Source organism: Triticum aestivum, chromosome 7A (genome assembly GCF_018294505.1).
Source record: "Triticum aestivum cultivar Chinese Spring chromosome 7A, IWGSC CS RefSeq v2.1, whole genome shotgun sequence".
NCBI lineage: Eukaryota > Viridiplantae > Streptophyta > Magnoliopsida > Poales > Poaceae > Triticum > Triticum aestivum.
Window position 1 is genome coordinate 675,994,181 of NC_057812.1, and position 20,866 is coordinate 676,015,046.

At 44.2% G+C, this 20,866-nt stretch overlaps 2 protein-coding genes across 3 annotated transcripts; one reads left to right on the forward strand and one right to left on the reverse strand.

Moving 5' to 3' along the window:
* Positions 1-11,282: 11,282 nt before the first annotated feature.
* LOC123149204 (glyceraldehyde-3-phosphate dehydrogenase GAPCP2, chloroplastic) lies at positions 11,283-16,693 on the forward strand. Of its 2 annotated transcripts, none has more exons than XM_044568791.1 (14): positions 11,283-11,521; positions 12,045-12,106; positions 12,383-12,441; positions 12,537-12,575; positions 12,776-12,876; positions 13,662-13,774; positions 14,387-14,486; positions 14,588-14,734; positions 14,840-14,900; positions 15,009-15,106; positions 15,189-15,331; positions 15,934-16,017; positions 16,098-16,187; positions 16,275-16,693. In XM_044568791.1, exons 1-14 carry the CDS (start codon positions 11,444-11,446, stop codon positions 16,318-16,320), a joined length of 1,221 nt encoding a protein of 406 aa, XP_044424726.1. In that variant the 5' UTR covers positions 11,283-11,443; the 3' UTR covers positions 16,321-16,693. The 2 variants fall into 2 exon arrangements, with proteins under 2 accessions (XP_044424726.1, XP_044424725.1); XM_044568790.1 differs by having other exon boundaries at positions 11,293-11,533.
* Positions 16,694-18,399: 1,706 nt separating this feature from the next.
* Positions 18,400-19,391, reverse strand: LOC123154603 (probable E3 ubiquitin-protein ligase ATL44). Its single transcript, XM_044573287.1, has one exon. It carries the CDS (start codon positions 19,151-19,153, stop codon positions 18,632-18,634), a length of 522 nt encoding a protein of 173 aa, XP_044429222.1. The 5' UTR covers positions 19,154-19,391; the 3' UTR covers positions 18,400-18,631.
* Positions 19,392-20,866: the final 1,475 nt, after the last annotated feature.

A 20,866-nucleotide genomic window follows, 5' to 3' on the forward strand; every position in this document is an offset into this window, starting at 1 on the left:
TAGGGGAGCAACGTATTCAGAAAAATGGTAGATAAGATGGAATTTTTGCCTGAAAGTGATGGCCCTGGAATAGCCATTACTGAGCTATGCATCCATCTGTAAGTGATGGCCCTGGAATTTTTGCCTGTAAGTGATGGCCCTGGAATTTTTGCCTGTAAGTGATGTTAACCTTAATAAAGTAGTTGAAGATGAAAACTTATGGAATCTGACCTTCTTCGGGGAATATTCGACATACAAAGTTCAACTTGATGAATCGATTGCTTCATGAATGAAGCAAGACGTGTGGAACAATTGGGTGCCGTGTGGCTTATTGTTTAAGGCCGTGTTTAAACGGTTGATTAGTTAGATAGGAGATGATGGCCCAACCGTGGATATGCCAACTATGCAAAAGGGATTCAAAGCCACCGGCGTATCATTCTTTTTTAGTGTAGATACACGTGGTGCATTTGAGCTGAAAGCAAGGCTTGGTTGGGAGCTTATCCACATGGACATCATTGATTGGAAGAACTACAACTCTGTCAGAGATTGGTGTCACCCCATGGTTAACAACGACGAACAAGAGATCAGTGGCACCCCATGGTGGCCCCTTCGTGTATCGAATCAAGTTTATGAATAGCAAATACAAATAGGATGTCATAAATATTACTACTTCCGATCCATAATAAGTGTCGCAGACTTGAACTAACGCCAGTTGAAAACTACGACACTTACTTTGGAATTTGGATTAGAAGCAGTATGTTTTTAGATTACCACTTAAAAGAAGTTCTCAATAGTATTATGTTTAGGGTTTTGAATGGTTAGTTTGTGCGGGGTGAGGCAAATGTGTTGGTTGAGGTCTTGTGATCGAAACGCGCTTATTTTCATCGTAACTCCTCTTTTCCCGCAACCCTGGCATGTGGGCCCGTGCCTTGAGCCGACGGGGTCAGGGTTATTTTGGTTAACTATCTTCGGTCAACATGCTTTGACCTAACGAAAACGATGGGTAATTGCATTTTTGAGCATGCGTGTAATGAAACAGTGATAGTTTTAGTGGTTAAAACATTTAGCAGCGAAATTGAAATAGCATGGCACGGTCGGTGGCAAAGCTGATACAACCCTTTTATTATTACATATAAATTATATTTTACTAGTCAAATCTATGATCAAAATTTGATCCAAAATACGAACGCGAGTAATAAATCAAGGACCCGAATATCTAGTGAACGTCAGATTTTTTTAGGCATGGCAAATCAAACGTTTTTCATACAATTATGTTCGCCGAGGATGGCAAGTTTAGTTGATGAGCATGTTAAATCCGTCTTAGTTCATTTTTTTCTTCTATGAAACCGCTGCTTTTACAAACTAAAATTAGCCATCCTCGCGTCAATATAAATTGTCATAAAAAATGTCTGAGTTACCATGCCTAAAAATCAAGCGTGGGATTTTTTTAGCATTTCCATAAATCTAAGCAACGGGCACGTTGCACGCACCGGTTGGGCGCAATGGGGCCCAAAACTCAACTGACGGAGGTGGTCCGAGACCTTCTCCCGTGTCCCGTCCATCTACCTACCCCAAACGGATCCGATTCCTGGAATCCTGGGGTGGAGTTGTCCGCACTCGAGTTGGAATATTCGCCTTGGTCGAGCGCGCCTCCTCCGACACTCTGGGGCCGGCCCACACAGCTTGCTTCCGGGCGGACGCACCGAACCCGACAAACCAACCGCAGATACGCACGCCACGTTTCATCAGCACCAATCGTTTCCCATGCATTGTCATTGTCAAAAGAAAAGAGAAGGAAAAAGTCCAAAACAAACCTTAAACTTGTAGGCGAAAGCTAAATCGAACCCTGAACTTGCAATCCCGGAAATTAGCACACCAAACTTTCTAATTCCGGTCTATTTTAAACCTTAACGGTATTTAGCTGGTATTTGTTGACGTGGCAAGGGCTGGCTGGACATTAGAACAAATTGGGCCGGCGCATTAGCACAGTCGCTCGCTTGCTCTATACTCTGTTGATTTTTTTTTCCAACAAAAAATACAAGCAGCCGCAAAAATAACAGCATAGCCGCTCGCTTACTCTACTCTATAGTGTGTTTTTTTCAACAAAAAATATAAGCAGCCGCAAAATTAAGTTTCGCTAGGAGACTCGAACTCAGGAAAACGCACTAGCACAGATCGCGCCTAGCAAATTACCCTGATGGCTCCTACTGATTATAAATAGCGCGTCGTATTAAAAAACTGTTCGAAGCGTTCATATATTTAAAAAGTGATAGAAGCGTTCCTGAAAAATTTCGACACATTCCTGAAAAAAATTATGAACAATTTTTAAATACTGATAATAGTTTTTTAACAAAAATATTTCACGAAAATACAATTTGTTAAATGTGACACGGTAACATTTTGCCAAATAAGTGTATTACATTTTATTAACGACATAAAGATTTCAGAAAATTATACGACAATTTCTTACAATTGTTTATTTTTTTAAAAAAAAATCAGCTTGGAAAATTTGTCCCCGTGTTTAAAAAAAAAATGTTTCAAACGGTGTTCAGTTTTTCAAAATTGGTTGTTTTTAAATGAATGTTCATATTTTTAAAAAATTATTCAGAATTTTCTAAAATTGTTCCCACTTAAGAAACGGATATTCAAAGATTGTTCGGTCCTGCACGTTTTCAATATTTGTTTGCCCTACAAAAAATGATTTAAATCTCGGCACTGCCCTATGTGGTTTAAATCTTCGGGCCTCACATCATAACATCAACGTCAAATGATTGTAGTGGCTAGTGGGAGCAATTCAGCAGCGTTAGGTTGAGAGCAGGAATCCTAGTTTTCTCTTTTTTATGTGTTTTTTACTATGCATGTTTTACAAAAAAGAAAAAAAAATGCCTCGTGTCTATTCACCCAGACCAGTTGCGACCGTACCCTTTCCGTATTTTTACTTTGCGTTTTACGAAAAAATAAATCCCTCAAAAAAACGAAAAAGAAACAAAATCTTGTTTCGTGTCTGTTGGGCCGGCCCAGTAACAAACGCACACAACAATGCCAGGATTCGATCTGCCACGTTGCCAATCGCTGTTTAGAAATGCTCTGAAGGTTCAAAATAGACCGGGATTGAATAGTTCGGTGTGCCAATTTCCGGGATTACAAGTTCAGGGTTCAATTTAGCTTTCATCTACAAGTTTAAGGTTTATTTTGGACTTTTTCCGAAAGAAAAAGACAACAACCCTTTTGCTGCTCTTCTCGAATGCTGCACTTGGTTTACTATTTGTACTGGCTGATCAGTCCTGCAAATCTCGTCATAAGAACTTGATGCGCCGCCCATTGGTCCAATGATCTTGTCTCTGGGTGCTCTTCAATGGGCGGTTTTGGGTCATTGTTTCCCAATAAGGCCTCCTTTGGTTCATAGGATTGGAAAATCATAGGAATAGGAAAGTCATAGGAAATGAGATGACATGCATCTCAAATCCTATGCATAGGAATAGAAAAAGAGATGCCCTTTGATTCACACCATAGGATTTTTTCCATTGAGTCTAGGCTAATGTTTGTTTTCCTATGAAATGTGGAGGATAGGAAGAATTCCTCCATAGGAATAGGATTTCATTCCTACAAACCAAAGAGCTCTGAAGGAATTTTTCCTATAGAAATCCTATCCTATGAAAATCCTGCAAAATTCCTCCAAACCAAAGGAGGCCTAAACATGCCAATTTCATTTTTGTTGGATACACATCAATTCGATGAAACTAATACAAACATGATGCTGTTAGTTTTCTTTTTTGCAGGGTTAAAAGGATTTTGAAGGGGTCATTGTCCACCCCCTCCTCTGGCGGCGCGCCAGAGTCCACGAAAACTCACCGGCGTCTTGCCTCCTACTCCGGCGATTAACCTCCCTGGTGCGTCTCAGCAGCGCGCTAGGTCTCCATGGCGTCGTTACAAAGGTCGGAAGACAGTGGCGGATCGAGGAAAGCAAAGGAACCTGAGGTTCGGGAGGAAGTGGGGCGCGAGGATGGCGATGCGATCGGGCAATCACCCAACCCGTCCATGGAGTTGCCTGAGGGCTACCCGAAGGAGGACGCGGGCGGGGCAGTTCGTGAAGAGGATGAGGACGGAAATTGGGATCACTACGGCCCAGATCCGGATCTGGAGGATGCGTTTGAGGGCCTGAATTTGCACGGAGAGGAAGAAGAAGACCTGGACTTGTCCGGGGAGGTTGAAGATCTGATAAGAGAAGTTCGTTGGCTGGCTCTGTTTAGGGTTCATACGATGAGGCCGTTTAGTCATGCAGCTCTGTTAAACTCGATGTGGAACGCTTGGTCGTGTGCTCAAGGAGTTACCTCTAACATAAAGGGGCCAAATCTTTTTTTGGCTCAATGCCACTGTTTGGGGGACTGGAAATGAGTAATGGAAGGGGGGCCGTGGCAGTTTCGACGGGATCCTGTGGTGCTAGTAGAGTATGATGGCTTCACAAATGTCACTGAATATGCCCTGAATATGTATCCATTGTGGGCTAGAATCAAAGGGCTGCCGGATGGTCTCACAAGAAAAAAGGAATTGGCGGAAAAAGTGGCAAAGAAGGTTGGAGAACCACCCTTTACTGTAGTTGTTAACGAAGGAAAAATCAATCCCTCAAACTATCTACGGGTAAGGGTTTTTGTGAACGTGAACACCCCACTAGTCAGATTTGTCCCTATAACCTTGAAGGAAAGAAAGAAATATCCAGTGTGCTATGAGAAACTTCCAGACTTTTGCTTCTTTTGTGGATGCATGGGACACGTGGTGGAAGAATGTGGCGATGGAATTCATGCCCCTGAGACTTGTGACTGGGGCGATTGGTTAAACTGGATCAATGAATCTGATGGCAGTGGCTCAAGGGGCGGTAGAGGCGGTGGTCGCGCAAATTCTGGTGGAAGAGGAAGTGGCAATACAGGTCTTGGCCGGGGAGGAAGAATGGGTGGTCAGGGAGCAAGGGGAGGAAGAGGAGGGAGGTCTGAAAGTCAAGGAGTGCGGGGACATGGGGATGGCCCTGGGATGGTAGGCACGTCGAATTTGTATGACCCATCTGCGGGTGATGATGGCAAAGGGTTTCGCAAGAGGCTGATTAGGGAGGATGGCTCCATTAATATCCGTGGCCAAGTCGTGCCAAATCTGCTAGGGAAAGTGTCTAACACAGTGCTAATGTTGGAGAATGGCGGGGAGGAGGCAAATTCAGGTGGTGATTTACCTCTTAGCACAACTCCAGGCAAAAATCCTATTGTCAAGAGAAGAAGACAAGGTGAAGGAAGTGAAGAGGTGGATACAGATATGACTTTTGAGGCGGCCTCCATGTTGGAGGACCGCCGGTCCCAATGAATCTAATAAGTTGGAACTGCCGGGGTGGGGGGAATACCCGGACAGTTCGAGAAGTGGCGACTTTCGTCAAGTCGCATTCCCCCGTTTTAGTTTTTTTATGTGAAACAAGGCAGCCAAAAGATAAAATGAAGAAACACCGGGCAAAGTTTGGCTTGAAGGGTTTTGACGGAGTTGATAGCATTGGCAACAGTGGTGGTTTGGCTTTATATTGGCATGAACCTATTGAGGTGAAGGTTGTGCTTGCAAGTCAGAGATGCATTGATGCACATGTAAAACTTGGGCCTGATGAGGAGACTTGGCGTCTCACCTGTGTCTATGGAGAACTAAGAGTGGAGGATAGACACAAAATGTGGACTCTTCTTACTGATTTAAGTACCCAGTCTAGTTTGCCATGGTTTGTGGTAGGAGATTTCAATGAGTGCCTGTGGGATTTTGAGCATTTCTCTCTGGCGCCTAGACCTGAAGCACAGATGCAAGCATTTCGAGACTCTCTTGAAATATGTGAACTTGCAGACTTGGGTTTCTCGGGAGTCCCACACACCTATGATAATAAGAGAAGCGGCAATAGCAATGTGAAAGCACGACTAGATCGGGCGGTTGCATCCCCTAGCTGGCGCAACTGTTTTGAGCACCCACCTGCGTCGGACCATGTGGCGCTGCATGTATGATGTGATAAGTATGTGGACTTGCATGTAAAAAAGAAGTTTAGACAATATGAAGTGATGTGGGAGAGAGAACCGGCTCTTTAAGAAATAATTGCGCGTGCTTGGGAAGAAGCCGGACAAAAAAGGTGTCTTGGGGATGTCCACGCTGCTCTCAGATCCACGATGTGCAAGCTCTATTCTTGGAGCAAAGAAAAATTTGGAAGGGTAACGAAAGAGATTGCCAAATCTAGATCAGTACAGCTTGAGGAACTAATGCTTATGAATGCAGACAGATGTGAGATTCGGAAAGCTACTGATAGGCTAAATGAACTCCTGTATAGAGAAGAAATGATGTGGTTGCAGCGCTCCCGTGTCGACTGGTTGAAGGAGGGCGACCGTAATACAAGATTCTTTCATGCAAGAGCTATTTGGAGAGCCCGAAAGAACCGGATTAAGAAGCTGCAGGATGTTCTTGGTACTGTCCATACATGGGTAAAAGAGATGGGTGCGGCGGCTTCTGCCTACTTTGAGAATATTTTTAAAGCCGACCCTTTGCTTGACCCCTCTCCAATTACAGAGTTGTTCAGTGCCGTGGTTTCAGAAGAGTCAAATGCTCGATTATGTGCTGACTTCTCTGATCAAGAGATATCTGACGCCCTTTTTCAGATTGGTCCTATGAAGGCACCGGGCCCTGATGGCTTTCCGGCACGGTTCTTCCAGAGAAATTGGGCGACTATGAAGGAAAGCATAATTGCTGCAGTAAAAGAGTTCTTTCGCACTTACTTGTAATATGCCCCCACATATAAATGATACTATTATTGTTATGATACCGAAGGTGGATAATCCGGTGAAGATTACTGACTTTCGACCAATCAGTTTGTGTAATGTTGTCTACAAAGTTGTGTCAAAGTGCTTGGTGAATCGTTTGAGACCCGTTTTGGAGGATATAATCTCTCCGGCCCAGAGTGCTTTCATTCCTGGGCGGATGATCACTGATAATGCCTTCGATGCTTTCGAATGTATTCACCACATAAAGCAGGAAAAGGACCCTACAAAGAGTTTCTATGCTTACAAAGTAGATCTTTCTAAGGCTTATGATAGAGTGGATTGGAATTACCTTAAGTAGATGATGCAAAAGATTGGCTTCGCTCGCCGGTGGGTTGACTGGATAATGACATGTGTGACCTCGGTGAGATATTCTGTAAAATTCAATGGAGCTATCTTGGATTCGTTTGCACCGTCGCGTGGTCTTCGGCAAAGTGACCCACTATCCCCTTATTTGTTCCTATTTGTTGTTGATGGCCTCTCTGCACTTATCAATCAGAGCATTGAGGAGGGAAAGTTATCGCCAATGAAAATCACAAGGAGAGCACCGGGCATATCTCATCTTTTATTCGCTGATGACACACTCTTGTTCTTTAAAGCAAATGCTGAAGAAGCTACTCTTGTCGGGAGCCTACTGGATAAATATGCAGCTGCTACTGGGCAGCTCCTAAATGCCACAAAATGTTCTATGCTGTTTGGTAACTCCTGCCCTAGTGACACTATGGAAGTTGTAAAAAATCTGCTGCAAGTCACTTCAAGTGGGTTTGAGGAGAAGTATTTGGGCCTACCCACTCCGGATGGCAGAATGTCAAAAGGGACATTCCAGAATATACAGGTAAAAATGACAGAGCGGCTGTTTGCGTATGATGGTTATCCCACGCAAGCTGGCAAGGAAGTTTTTATTAGAGCGAGTGCGCAATCCATCCCGACGTAAATTATGAGCGTGTTTAAACTCCCTATGGAACTTTGTGATGATCTAAATCGCATAATCCGCCATTACTATTGGGGAGCTGAGAAGGGCAAGAAAAAGACCCACTGGTACGGTTGGAATAAAATTACTCGACCTAAAACAAGGGGGTTTAGACTTTAAAGATTTTCGCATGTTTAATCAAGCCCTGCTGGCTCGCCAAGCTTGGAGGATTCTTGAGTACCCAAGCTCGTTGTGTGCCAGGCTCTTAAAAGCGAAATATTTTCCCAATCGACAGCTTTTGGACATAGTCTTTTATGGGAATCCATCACCTACTTGGCAAGCGATCACCCATGGCCTAGAACTCTTGAAAAAAGGCATGGTATGGAGGATTGGCACTGGCCAACATGTCCGTATATGGCGAGACCGCTGGGTGGCGCGTGAGCCTACAGGTGGACTGATTTCTGCACGGGGTAGATGCCGCCTTAAGTGGGTCTTGGAGCTTATGGATTTCCGTGGTAACTGGGTCTTGGTGAAGTTACAGCGGTACTTCCTACCGGTGGACATTGTTGAGATACTGAAGATTCGCCTGTCACCTCGAGTTGGGGAGGATTTTCTAGCCTGGGCGCCTGAAAGAAGCGGTATTTTTACTGTCCGGAGTGCATACAAACTTGCTAGCGATGAAGCCTCAAACCATCAGGAGCATTCTTCAAGCTCTTCTCCGGATGGCACGAGAGCAGTTTGGAGTCACATATGGAAAAGCTTGGTTCCCCCAAAAGTTCAGAGCTTCGCATGGAGATTAGCTACTGATTCTTTAGCGAACAGGACCAACAAAGTTAAACGCAAGTTGGAAGTCTCGCCTTTATGCCCAGTGTGCGGTAGAGAGGATGAGGATTCGTTCCATGTCTTCTGCTCCTGCAATCATGCAGTGGTCCTATGGAAATTGATGGCAAAGGTGTGGAACCTTCCTTCCAGGACCATGCTAAAACATGTGGGGCCTGATTGGTTCATCCATCTTCTAGCTGAAACAAATGAGGAAGGCAGAGCTCTTGTGATGATGTTGTTTTGGAGGATTTGGTTTGTTCGAAACGAGTTGGTGCACCATAAAAGGCCGCCACCAATGGAAGTTTCTGTCCGCTTCCTGTCCAGTTACCTCTCCTCTTTATCTGCAATTAATTCCAACCCTAGCGATGATCCGATCAAGGGCAAAGTGATGCTGAATATAGGCCTTGAGAAGAGCCATAAAAGACTCCAGGCAGATGTGGCTGCAGATGCACTGTGGGCGAAGCCGAGTGTTGGACGGCTGAAATTAAATACTGATGCTTCGGTGTTAGGAGAGGAGGTAGGTTGTGGAATGATATTGAGGGACCATGAGGAGTCTATAATTTTTAGCTCCTGTAGACATATATATGGGTGTAATGATGTTCTTGAAGCTGAACTGCTAGCTTTGAGAGAGGGGGTTTCTCTTGCAATCCAGTGGAGCATGCTGCCTCTAGATATAGAATCGGATTGTCTTCAAGCAGTCCAGATGATAGTCGGAGGTTCTAGCAACAAGTCCAAGTTTTCGTTCATCGTGAAGGAGATCATCAGTTTTATGGAGGAAAGAAGCTCTTGCATTACTCATTCTCGTCGATGTTGTAATTTGGCTAGTCATTCCCTGGCTAATTTTGGAAGAACACAACGCCGAACGGTTGTTTGGCTTGGCTCTGGTCCGGAAGTAGTCCGAGATATTGTAGAACGAGAATGTAATCCTGTAAATTGTGCTGAGTAATGCAAGATCTTTTGTTTTGCAAAAAAAAGGATGTCGTCGCCGCCGAGGCCTGCTAGACCTATATTGTCTTGGTCAGGGCCGCCGGAGAACAAAACAACTCTGTCAGTGGACGGTTCATTTCCGACACTTGATGGCACAGCGGCTACAGGTATGATATTAAGGAGACATGATGGGAGTGTCATTTTTGTAGCTTACATATTCTTGTTCCACCGCAATGACACTCTCGGAGCAAAAATACATGCAATAATGCAAGGGATGGCCCTTGCAATCCAACACACGGAACTCTCTATAATTGTCCAGTCAAATTTATCGACGTCTCTTTCTATATTTGCAGGAGATCAAGGCATTACTGGTAGATCGAGACTTTATTCCCCAAAAAGTTCACCGACACCAAAATAGGCCATACTGAAAGTAGCACAGCTGTTTGGCTACACAGAGGGACCCCATGTATGGAGGATTTTTTGCCTCTTGACTGTAACTCTATAATTTTGAAATAAAACTCGCTTTTACCCCACAAAAAAAATACAAACATGAATAATAGAGAGACATGATGATAAAACTAAAAGGATGAAATTCTCCCTGCAAAAAATTGTAATTTGAATTGTCTGTATAACAAATAAAAGTATGCAGGTTACACATGATGATAGCATTGGGAATGAGACATCTTTGCAAAATGCACATATTATTAAGGAGTTCTGGAATGATTACTACGCTAAACTGTTGGATATTGACACAATGGAAAAGACTTATAATGTTGATATTGCCCAAACACCCATTTGCCGTCATCCGCCCTGAAAGCCCCCCAAAAAGCGCGGGCAAGTAATTTATTTAAAAGATAAATGAAATAACAGATTTCAGTGCAACAAAAATGAATAAACTAAATGGGAATTGACACGGTGAATGTGTTTCGCGCCGGGTCGGCCTTCAGGCCTGCTTGCAATGCAACCAGTCCAAATCGCTGCTTGGATCCCCTACTAGGGAAGAAGAAAGACCAAAGAGCAGAGCTAATGATCATTGACCAAATAAACCTAGCATTGCCACCGGCTATTAAGAAAGACTGAAGTATCATGAATCGAGACGAAAGCCGATGATCGGTGTGAGCAAACACCACGGGGTCAAAGGGATATAACAATGACACTCTTATCGTGTGTGGTGCAACATCCATCGCCAAGGCATTACTGCTAATGCGACACATAAAAAAGAGTACAAAATCATACTCCTAAAATGTTGATCCTTGGTTTCCCTCATTTTTGGTGCCAATTTGGTCACTAGAGGCGAGAAAAAGCCGGTGTGACCATCATCGAGGCTTGTTTTTGTTTCCTAGAACTCAAGCTAATGCTAGCTTGTGGGTAGGATTCTTCTAATGCTGCACGATGCGCAATTGCACCGTCTAATTCGGGACGAACACTATTTTAGAATAGAGATTCTCGAAGGCATTGACCGACGAGAGCAAACCATCGATTCGACGGTTAGGGCGAAGGCTTATGTTGATGGACAACTCAAATGGCGCCTCAAAATGGCTCCAAGTATAGATATCGATTCCAGTACCTGCACACAAAAAACTTCAAACCAAGCAACAGATTTTGTGGAGTTCCATTTCTACTCCCTCCGTCCCGTAATGTACGACACTATGTGACGGAGAGAGTATATATCCCGCAATAAAAAAGGAGAGGGATAGTATATATCGGCTTTATTTTTAAGGAATTTCTAAAACAACACTTTGATTGTCATAATTTGCATTGGAAGGGTGGCGAAGCGGGAGAGAAGCAGAAGCAAAGGAAAAGAAAGAAAAGCAGGGAGAAAAGGACTCGAATAATAAAAACTCATAAACAACTCCGCCCTCGGGACCGAGACCGAGACCGAGACCCGAAGAAGAGGGAGATCGCTCGCTCGCTGCACAACGCCCGCCCACGCCGCCGTCTCCCTCTCCCTCTCCGCCTCCCTCCGTCCAACCGCAGCCCGCTCCACCTCATGGCGTCGCTCTCCCTCTCCCTCCGCGCCTCCGCCTCCTCGGCCGCAGCCGGATCCCGCGCCGCCGCCCCAATCAAGGTCTCGTTCACGGTCCGCCCCCTCCCCCCCATCCCGGATCTCCCAACTCCCCCGTGGTATCCTTACACTTGTTTTGATGGAACTCATGGAACTACAATCCAAGTGTTGTTTGCGCGGCGAGAGTTGGCTGCCTGCATTTTTTTTTCTGTTGCGCCAACTTGTTTTTCCTGTTGATATCCGATTAATGGAACCTGGCGTTCTTTAACCGCTTGATTGATAGTCGTATTCCACCCACTCTAGCAGCCTCAGATCCTGAATGTATTCATGTTATCCTGAATCCAGGTCTAGATTGGTTCGTGCTGATTTAGCCAGAAATTAGCGTTTTTTTTTGTTCAAACACAGAGCTCGGTTTTCCTGAATGTATTCATGCTGTCCTGAATCCAGGTCTAGATTGGTTCACGTTGATTTAGCCAGAATTTAGCAGTTTATTTTTTGTCCAAAAAACAGAGAGACCTCAATGTTTTTGCAACTTATAAAACGGTAAAAGTTCTCCTGATGATCTATTTGGTGATATATGGTGCAGGCGTCGTGTGTGAGGAGCAAGGTTACCTGCAGCTTACCATCCATCAGAGCTACCTCCTCACCGTGAGTTGTCTTCTTGTTGCCTTCTTTCATTCAGCTTGTTCAAATGGCCGTCAGCCTGCATTTTTCTGGATGGGAAAGAGTACAACTGAGATCACAAACTTTGGAGGATCTTGCAAATTTCCCGACATCGATCCCTCGTGTTCTCAGTTTGTTGTGTGATTTGACCGCACTAAGCACTCACAGTTGATGGTCATGGTTATTGCATATTATCTGCAAGACAATGTTTTTCTTCCTTCTGTATTACCTGTAACACTGTGCCTTTTTCTTCAACTGTAGTGCTAGAAGCATTGAGCCCGTAAGAGCCACCGCCACACAGGCGCCCCCTGCCACCCCTCGTAAGTTCTTCAATGCACGAAACATCTCTGCTCTGTAGAGATCGGTGCAGCCTGCAGTTGTGTCTGACACAGTTTTACCTTTTCACTTTCCGTAGAATCTTCTAGCAGAGAGAAGACAAAGGTCGGCATCAATGGTGAGTTTCTTAATAGATGCAAAAATAAATGGCATTGTTACAATTTATAGTCTAGACACATTAAGGCTCATAATGTTTACCAGGTGCATTTGGATAGTTGGGCTATGCATTAACCTTCTTCTGTTTTTTAAATTGTTGTATGTGGTCTCTAAATTGTTTTAATCTTTGGTTACAATGGTACACTTACGTTTTTGTTGCAGGTTTTGGGCGGATTGGGAGGTTAGTTCTGCGAATTGCAATTGATAGAGATGACATTGAAGTTGTGGCTGTCAATGATCCGTTTATCGATGCTAAGTACATGGTAAGAAATCAGCACAGAATTCATTTTTAGACTGCACAACATCTGCTGGAATGCTTTGAAATGCCAGATATCCACATTGTGCAACTTTTGTTAGATGATAAGTGACCATACTATTGTTTTTGATTTACAGCTGTTTGATTCTTCATGAAATGATATGCATATCGAGCATGAGGAAGTAATGATCCGTTTTTCAGATCTTCCATATGATTTTTTAGTGAGCTGTTAGATGAGAACTGGTGATCTTCACTGTACTTCTGAATAACTATTCACGATTCCACCACCATATGTTTCCTGTAGAGATATTTCTTGAAACAGGACGAACCGACACACACAACTATTATGCATCACTGTAATTTTATACGCTTCTTGCTTTAGTGAAGAGATGCTTTGTTTGATCTTATCTGACTTGCATATATATGAAGCTTGAACCGAGCATCCATCTTTTGATCTTCATTGCATGCTGGAAATTGAAAAGATTACATCCATATTCTATTTGTTGCCCTAGTTGCTTATGTGTACGGAAACTTGGACTGCACAAGCCATGGTGTGAGCTATATTATATGTTGGATGTATCTTGCCCAAAAATAGGAGCTCAGCCTGTGTCATTATGCTCGTTTAATCTGTTAGGTGCAGTCCTCAGTTAGAAAACTGTCATGTTTACTGTTCTTGTTGTACCTTTGTTATTTTCTTTCATTCAGCAGATTTAAATCTCAAGCTGTATCAGGTGCATCATATTTCATCTGAAGATCCCGTTTGATTCATTCACTATATTCGTCCTTTTCTAGGCCTACATGTTTAAGTATGATTCCACACACGGTCCATTCAAAGGAACCATAACAGTTCTGGATGAGTCAACCTTGGAGATTAATGGGAAGAAAGTCTCAGTTACAAGCAAAAGGTAACAATAGGAGTATAGGAATACTCCAGGTTTAGCTGAATATATAATTATATATTCTAGTAAGTATTGCTCTCTATATGAATGATTCCTCAATGCTTCGTTTTGTCCTTACAGTTTCACTAGCAAGTCAGGACAAAAATCTTCTTTAATTACTTACCTGTAATTTTATCTTAGGTGGTGTCACATATCTCTTTCCTTATCAACCCCAATGCTGACAAGTGTCAGATTCAGATATCAAGTGTTCTTTTCACTGCGAATACATGGACACTCTCAGTATACTTTTCATGTATCATCAAACCTTTATGAATTGGAAATAAGGATATGCGTTGCTTGGCACCTATTATGGAAGTGGCTGAGTGCTCATCTGCAGTTTGGTAGTATTGCATACATGCATGTACAAATAATAATCATTGAAAAATTGAAAGGCAATATATTATTTGATTAATGCTCACTTGGGTAAAATTATGGTGTACATGTTCCTAGAAATTTGCAAGCGTTTTTCATCAACTCGTTGCTTGTGGTATTTTTATCTTGTGGCAATGTAGCTTGTCCCATCTCCCCTAACGCATTGTTGGTTTGCTTTGTTTTATGTGCTTTCACTTTTAATTTCAGGGACCCGTCAGATATCCCTTGGGGTAACTTTGGAGCTGAATATGTTGTTGAATCATCTGGTGTTTTTACAACAGTTGAGAAAGCTTCAGCACATTTGAAGGTCACCTTCTCATTTTTTGGACTATATATTTAATATCCTGGAAAAATTTCCATTTACATACAACAAAAATGTTGAGATTCCATTGTGTGTCACTTAAACAGGGGGGTGCAAAGAAAGTGGTGATATCGGCTCCGTCAGCGGATGCTCCCATGTTTGTTGTTGGAGTAAATGAGAAGAATTACAACCCTAGCATGGATGTCGTCTCTAATGCTAGTTGTACCACCAACTGTCTTGCTCCTGTTGCCAAGGTATACGCTTTATCACTGCATATTATATATATAATACAGTTTTATTTCTTGCAAAATAGTGCCACCAGCTGCCTTCTTGATGATTCTTATGTTTATTGTTTGCAGGTTGTCCACGAGGAGTTTGGCATTCTTGAAGGCCTAATGACAACTGTCCATGCCACAACAGGTTTTCTTTCTCCCTGTTAATACTTGTCATGGGCTGAGAAGTTCACCAATGCTCACATACCAAGTTGTAATTTGTATGTAACGTAATAATTTTACTTGATGTGTCCAGCCACTCAAAAGACTGTTGATGGTCCTTCAATGAAGGACTGGAGGGGAGGACGTGGTGCTGGTCAAAACATCATCCCTAGCTCTACGGGTGCAGCAAAGGTTTATAATTTGCTCAATGAGAAAGAGCAAAATGTTTTGTTTTTGCAGGTTTCTTGTGTTGAACTTCTTGCTTTGATATCAGGCTGTTGGAAAGGTCCTTCCAGCTTTAAATGGAAAGCTCACTGGCATGGCCTTCCGGGTTCCTACACCTAACGTATCTGTTGTTGATCTGACCTGCCGACTTGAGAAAAATGCTTCCTATGAAGATGTGAAAGCAGCTATCAAGTATGTACACCAATCTAACAGTTATTCTCGCAATTTGTTAGCTCCTGATTTGCTGGTTGCACCCCCTTTTCCATCAGTGCCTTGCTCTGTTCTTTCTGACCAAGTCAACTTCTCGTCAACTTTATTATTCCAAGTTCTCTTTATTGGTATAGCATGTGATCTTTTGGCTCTAACTGTTTATAGGATTACTCCTGTAGCTTGTTACTCTATAAACTAAAGTTAGAGGATACAATATGCTTTTCCTTAAGGGTACAATAATTGTCATGTTGTTGAAGGTTAATATTGAAATAGCACTTGGGAAGAAATATATAATGGTGTGCCTGCCCTGGTACCAACTGAATCCATGCATACTATCTGTGTCGTTTGATCATGGTAATGGAGAAGTAGGTCTCACAGCTTACAAAAACAGAGAAACAGGGAAAGTGTTCGTTGGTTGAAATTTTGATGTGAATTAAGGCCAATTTGTTTTCCTAAATAAATGAGTGTAAATATGCCACAGCTGTTTCTTGAACTTTGTATTAGCATTATTCTGTGAAAATTTCTCAGTCCAACAATATGCTTACCCAACTCTGAAAAAAATACTTATTTAACCATTTTTCCAGGGAAGCATCAGAAGGTTCGCTTAAAGGTATTCTAGGCTACACAGATGAGGATGTTGTTTCAAACGATTTCGTTGGTGACACAAGGTAAGTATTTGTATCTGTTCCCATGAAATAGTAACGAGCTGCTGGGAACTTGGGAGTCGCTAAATCTCTCTATACTGAAGGTCGAGCATATTTGATGCCAATGCTGGTATGGGACTAAGTTCATCTTTCATGAAGCTCGTCTCCTGGTACGACAACGAGTGGGGCTACAGGTAAGTGTTCACTTAACCAGTTCAAGCTTTTAATTTATTGCGTATCTTCAGTGTGCCTGATTATGCTGTTATGTTTTCTTGATCCAGCAACCGTGTCCTCGATCTGATCGGGCACATGTCTCTTGTTGCCTAACGATGATGCCACGATACGATTTAGCACAGAAGGTCTCCTCGCGTAGTGTAGGAAGTGAAGGCTGCAATTTTGATGGCCATTTTCGTATCCTGGAATAATAATAATTCTGTACGATGAAAACAATCAAATCAATCGGCGTCGACTTGAAGCTGCAGAACGCTCATGCTGGTCTGTAAAACCCCATAATTGAACTGTTGTGGGTGGACAATAAACCCAATCTCCGACTCGTCAAGTCATAGTGCTGTTACTTTGGCCCTGTGGTGGCATCCGTGTTTTGTTTCCACCTTCATAGAGGATAGGAAATGATGATGATGATGATGACTGTTGTTTGCAGTCTAAAGTTTTTGCAACAATGTTGTGTTGCGCTTCCACACGCAGGTGTTGTGTTGCGCTTTGACACGTAGTTGAGGGGATGCAGGATCGATATCTCGGGAAAGGTATCTGAATTTCTAATCCGAATGCTATGATAGCAATTCAGGAAAGGTGTTCTGGATTTTAGATCCTGATGATACGAACTCGGATGCCGATTGGGTGACTCCGGTGACCGGCAGGGTCGCCGTCCTCATCACATCCCATTCCTGCCTTGCCGTCAAGTGGGCTCTCCGGTGGAGGGGCATCACATGCGGCGGCCCCCAAGATAACCCTGCGTATCACATCCAAATTCTCCTACTTTACCGTGTCATATGTTCTGACCGTGACTTCACTGCCTGTCCTGTTCCTATCTACACGGCTAGTTGCTCAATGTCGCATTCCTCATGCACTCACACAATGGATGCATGGCTAAGAACTAAAGTTAATTTTTTTCCAAGAAGTCCTCTAATCTACTTCCTCCGTTTCTAAATATTTGTCTTTTTAGAGATTTCAAATGAACTACCACATACAGATGTATATAGACATATTTTAGATTGTAGATTCACTCATTTTGCTTCGTAGTCACTTGTTGAAATCTCTAGACAGACAAATATTCAGGAACGGAGAGAGTGTTAACAATATGCAACAACAACACAAAGATTTCGATATGTAATAAAAATTACAACTAGGTCCATGAATCACCTATCGCAAGCCGAAGGTACGTCACTGTCATCATCCCTCCCTCATCGGAGCCAAAAGAAACTTTGTTGTAGACATGTGAGAAAACGAGATGCTAAAGCTCCAAAATGGTAACCACCGTCGACGATGAGAAGCGTAAATTGAAAGGGTCGTATACTCGCAAATACACGGGCAAAAACAAGGGCCAGTCGGATACATATGGATTTGTCGAAGATGAACGCCGACGGATCTAAGGAGATCCACAAATACGGAAATACCAATGCTGACCCGATCCAAGAAGATCCATCAAAGACTCATCTCCGCACGCCCTTGGCCCAAGTAGGGGTAGACAAGGAGGACATTATTGTAACTTTGTAACGTTACGGCCGCCTTGCCACCCCGACCAAACCACTAAAACTAACGTAAGGAAGTATAGGATTCCTCCCGACTGGCGGGACTAGCACCTCCAAGTCTCGTATGGGCACTGGAGGTGGGGCTGACCGACGGTGGTGCTGGCAAGGGCTTGTTACTTGTCGACGTGATATTTTTGAAAATCAAAGTAAAAAGGGGTCACATGTTTGTCAGTTGCAAGTTTTAATAGATTTTCTGGTCCGTAATATTCACATCCAACGGTTCCTGACCGTCTCGTGTCTGTTTGTCATGTTCATCTTGAACCCTCCCACAACTGTCGGCTTACCCCCCCTCCCCCCCCCACCTCCCCGCCCCGCACCACCAACGTGCAGTGCTGCTGCTGCGCACGCCTCGTCGTCCCACCCTTCCTGTCGTATTGCCGCCTCCCCAATAGTCCCTCTAAACCCCGACACAATCTTCGTCACCGGCGACCTCCCCTGCACCCAAACCCCGTCAACCTCTCACTCCCCTCCATCGATGACGACGGTGTCGTGTCGTCCCTGGCCCCTAGTCGCTCCTGACTCGGCCTAGGCTGGCATCCCCGTGCATCGCTCACGCTCGTTGCGGCGTCCCCATCTCTGCCTCAGTGCTTCGCCCAAAGTCGAACGGTGCGGATCGAAATTTCATGCAAGAGATGAATAGCAAATGTGAAATTAAAATCGATGACTTGTCAAAGAATACACAGTAATGTTGAAAAAACTCATGATGATCGTTTATTGCCAAAAATGAAAAAGCTCTCAAGATGACTGGCAAAGCAAACCATCAAACAGGTCATCATCATGGCCGGAACCTGACATACAAAGCAGCACGCCGGGACAGTGATCTAAACTCCAAAGCAACGCAAAAAGAGGCGAATTGATGGATCATATCATCACACGGCGTTCAAAACTTGCAGTTCGCGGCGGTGCTGCCCTTCTCCGGCGTCGGCGCGGTCAGGGGAGAGGCGGCGCCGGCACGTGGGGCACGAGCAGCGCGAGGTGAGCCACCTGTCGACGCAGAGCACATGGAACCGATGGCCGCACACGGGGAGCACCCGGATGGTCTCCCCGTCGGCGAAGTCCGACAGGCAGATGGCGCACCCGGCGCCGCTGGCGGACGCGTGCTGCTGCTGCTGCTTCTTCTCGCCGGCGTAGGTGGCGACGGGCAGCGCGACGAGGGCCTCGCGCTTGAGCCCGGCGTTGGCGCGGCGGTGCGCCACCCATCCGGCGGGGTCGGCCACGGCGCGGCGGGCGCACCGCGCCACGCACTGCTGGAGCACGGAGTTGAGCCCCAGCGCGCACACCAGCGCGCACAGCATCGCCGCCAGGATCACCGCCGCGTCGTAGTCCAGCGCCGCCGTCGGCGGGGGCGGCTCCGGGGACGGCGTGGCCGAGACGTCCATGCAGTTGGACATGCTGGTAGATGCTCCAGCTATCTAGGGTTGACGAGGGTCTAAGCTGGCCGCCGAGCCGCTGAGACGATTGGGCCGGAGAGAAGAAAAGAAGAAGAGAGCAAGAGATGACACAAGTGAAGACAGTAGGACGACAGTGGTCTGCTCCTGACCCTGTCCAGTAAGCTCGTGCTCCACTATATAGCACCAGTATAATTTATTTTTTTGAAAGAAGTCAGTACAGAATCTTGGTGCGAGCGAGTATACTGGCAATGATGTAAAGAAGAGGCTAACTGGTTTGATGCCAAATATTGCCTAGAGATTGGTTACATAACAATTTGGGAGTACCTAGAACTCATCTAGATGAGACGTAATTTGGTCTCATTCACCTAAAAAACAAGAATGGATACAACCCACGTCAGCACACACGCATCTTATAGCATCACATCCAATGGCTATAAAAGATGAATGAGACCAAATTAAATCTCATCTAGATGAGTTCTAGCAAAACTGTAACAATTTTCGTTGCAAATCTCACAAAAGGTTGCCAAATGTTGGTAACTTTTGATTTAACCAAATTTTGGCTTGTCAAGTGTTGGTAGCAAACCAATCAACCTTGAAATCCTACCATGACTTACTGTGATGTACATGTGCTACCTCGGTCTCAAAATGACTGAGAATTAGCTTGGTGATCGTACAAGAACTGAAGCCTACAGAAATATGCACGTGTCCTCTCCCAATTCGTCCCTGAATTTCACTGGGTGGGGGCCGTACGTGCTTTTCAATCAGATGATGCCACGTCACTCTGTACCTCTCATTCCGTAAGGGTGGCATTACTCCTGTTAGAGTAATGTTTTTGCTACTGATAATTCTAAACAGAAGATTTTTTTTTTGCAGGCGGAGCCTAATTTAGGACAATGATAGGTGAGGAAGAGAGCTCGATCATTGCTCGTAATAATTCAATGAAGGAATCAAAGCAACTTATTAGTTGCAACGCGCATCTATTCCTTCTTTTCTTGCAAAAAACGGGAAATGGATTGATAGTGAAACCACGACGGGGCCCGCTTGCAGAAGATCAAAACGGTGACCGACACCACTGTGGGAATTTTTCCTTCAAGTTGAACCCCTAAAGATGCATGGAACACAAACACATGCTTGCCCGCGCAAAATGATACGACAGACCTGGATGCAAATATCAGTTGCGAAGATGGTGCAAGCTTGCAGGAGAAGCGGAGAGCAGAAGGTGGTGGAAAGCAACTTGACTGTAAAATGCTCCTGTACAGGGAACCAAAAGAGAGTTACAGTACCCTTAAAGATGTTTTTGAGGTAGTTAATTAACATGTCATGGACTGTAAAAGAACGTACTCTATATTGCTTTTGCAAAGAAGAACATCACAATTGTAAATGAAGCATAATTAGGATCAAGACAGGCAGCAAAGAGTGCCTGTAACCGGTAGCCAATCCGTGATAATAATTAATTCAAACAAGAGCATCAAAGCAACTCACCATCGGGTTTGCGAGGCGGGCATCCGTTCTTCCTTTTCTCACAGAAGAAACAGGAAATTGACCCGTAGCGAAATAAGGCATGTACTCGATGATCGACCAATGATTGACACAATATGAGAATAGTTCCTTCAAGTTGAACTGCTAAAGAAGGAACATATGCAAGAACTGAACTGTCCACGATGTAAAGGATGAAAGCAACTTGATACGTTAAGTGCACTTGCACAGTAAGTT

Coding starts and splice junctions, on each gene's coding strand:
- LOC123149204 (XM_044568790.1), top strand. CDS start 11,444: ATGGCGTCGCTCTCCCTCTCCCTCCGCGCCTCCGCCTCCTCGGCCGCA. Junction 12,107..12,382: donor ATCAGAGCTACCTCCTCACC/GTGAGTTGTCTT, acceptor CTTCAACTGTAG/TGCTAGAAGCATTGAGCCCG. Junction 14,487..14,587: donor AAGCTTCAGCACATTTGAAG/GTCACCTTCTCA, acceptor TCACTTAAACAG/GGGGGTGCAAAGAAAGTGGT.
- LOC123154603 (XM_044573287.1), bottom strand. CDS start 19,153: ATGTCCAACTGCATGGACGTCTCGGCCACGCCGTCCCCGGAGCCGCCC.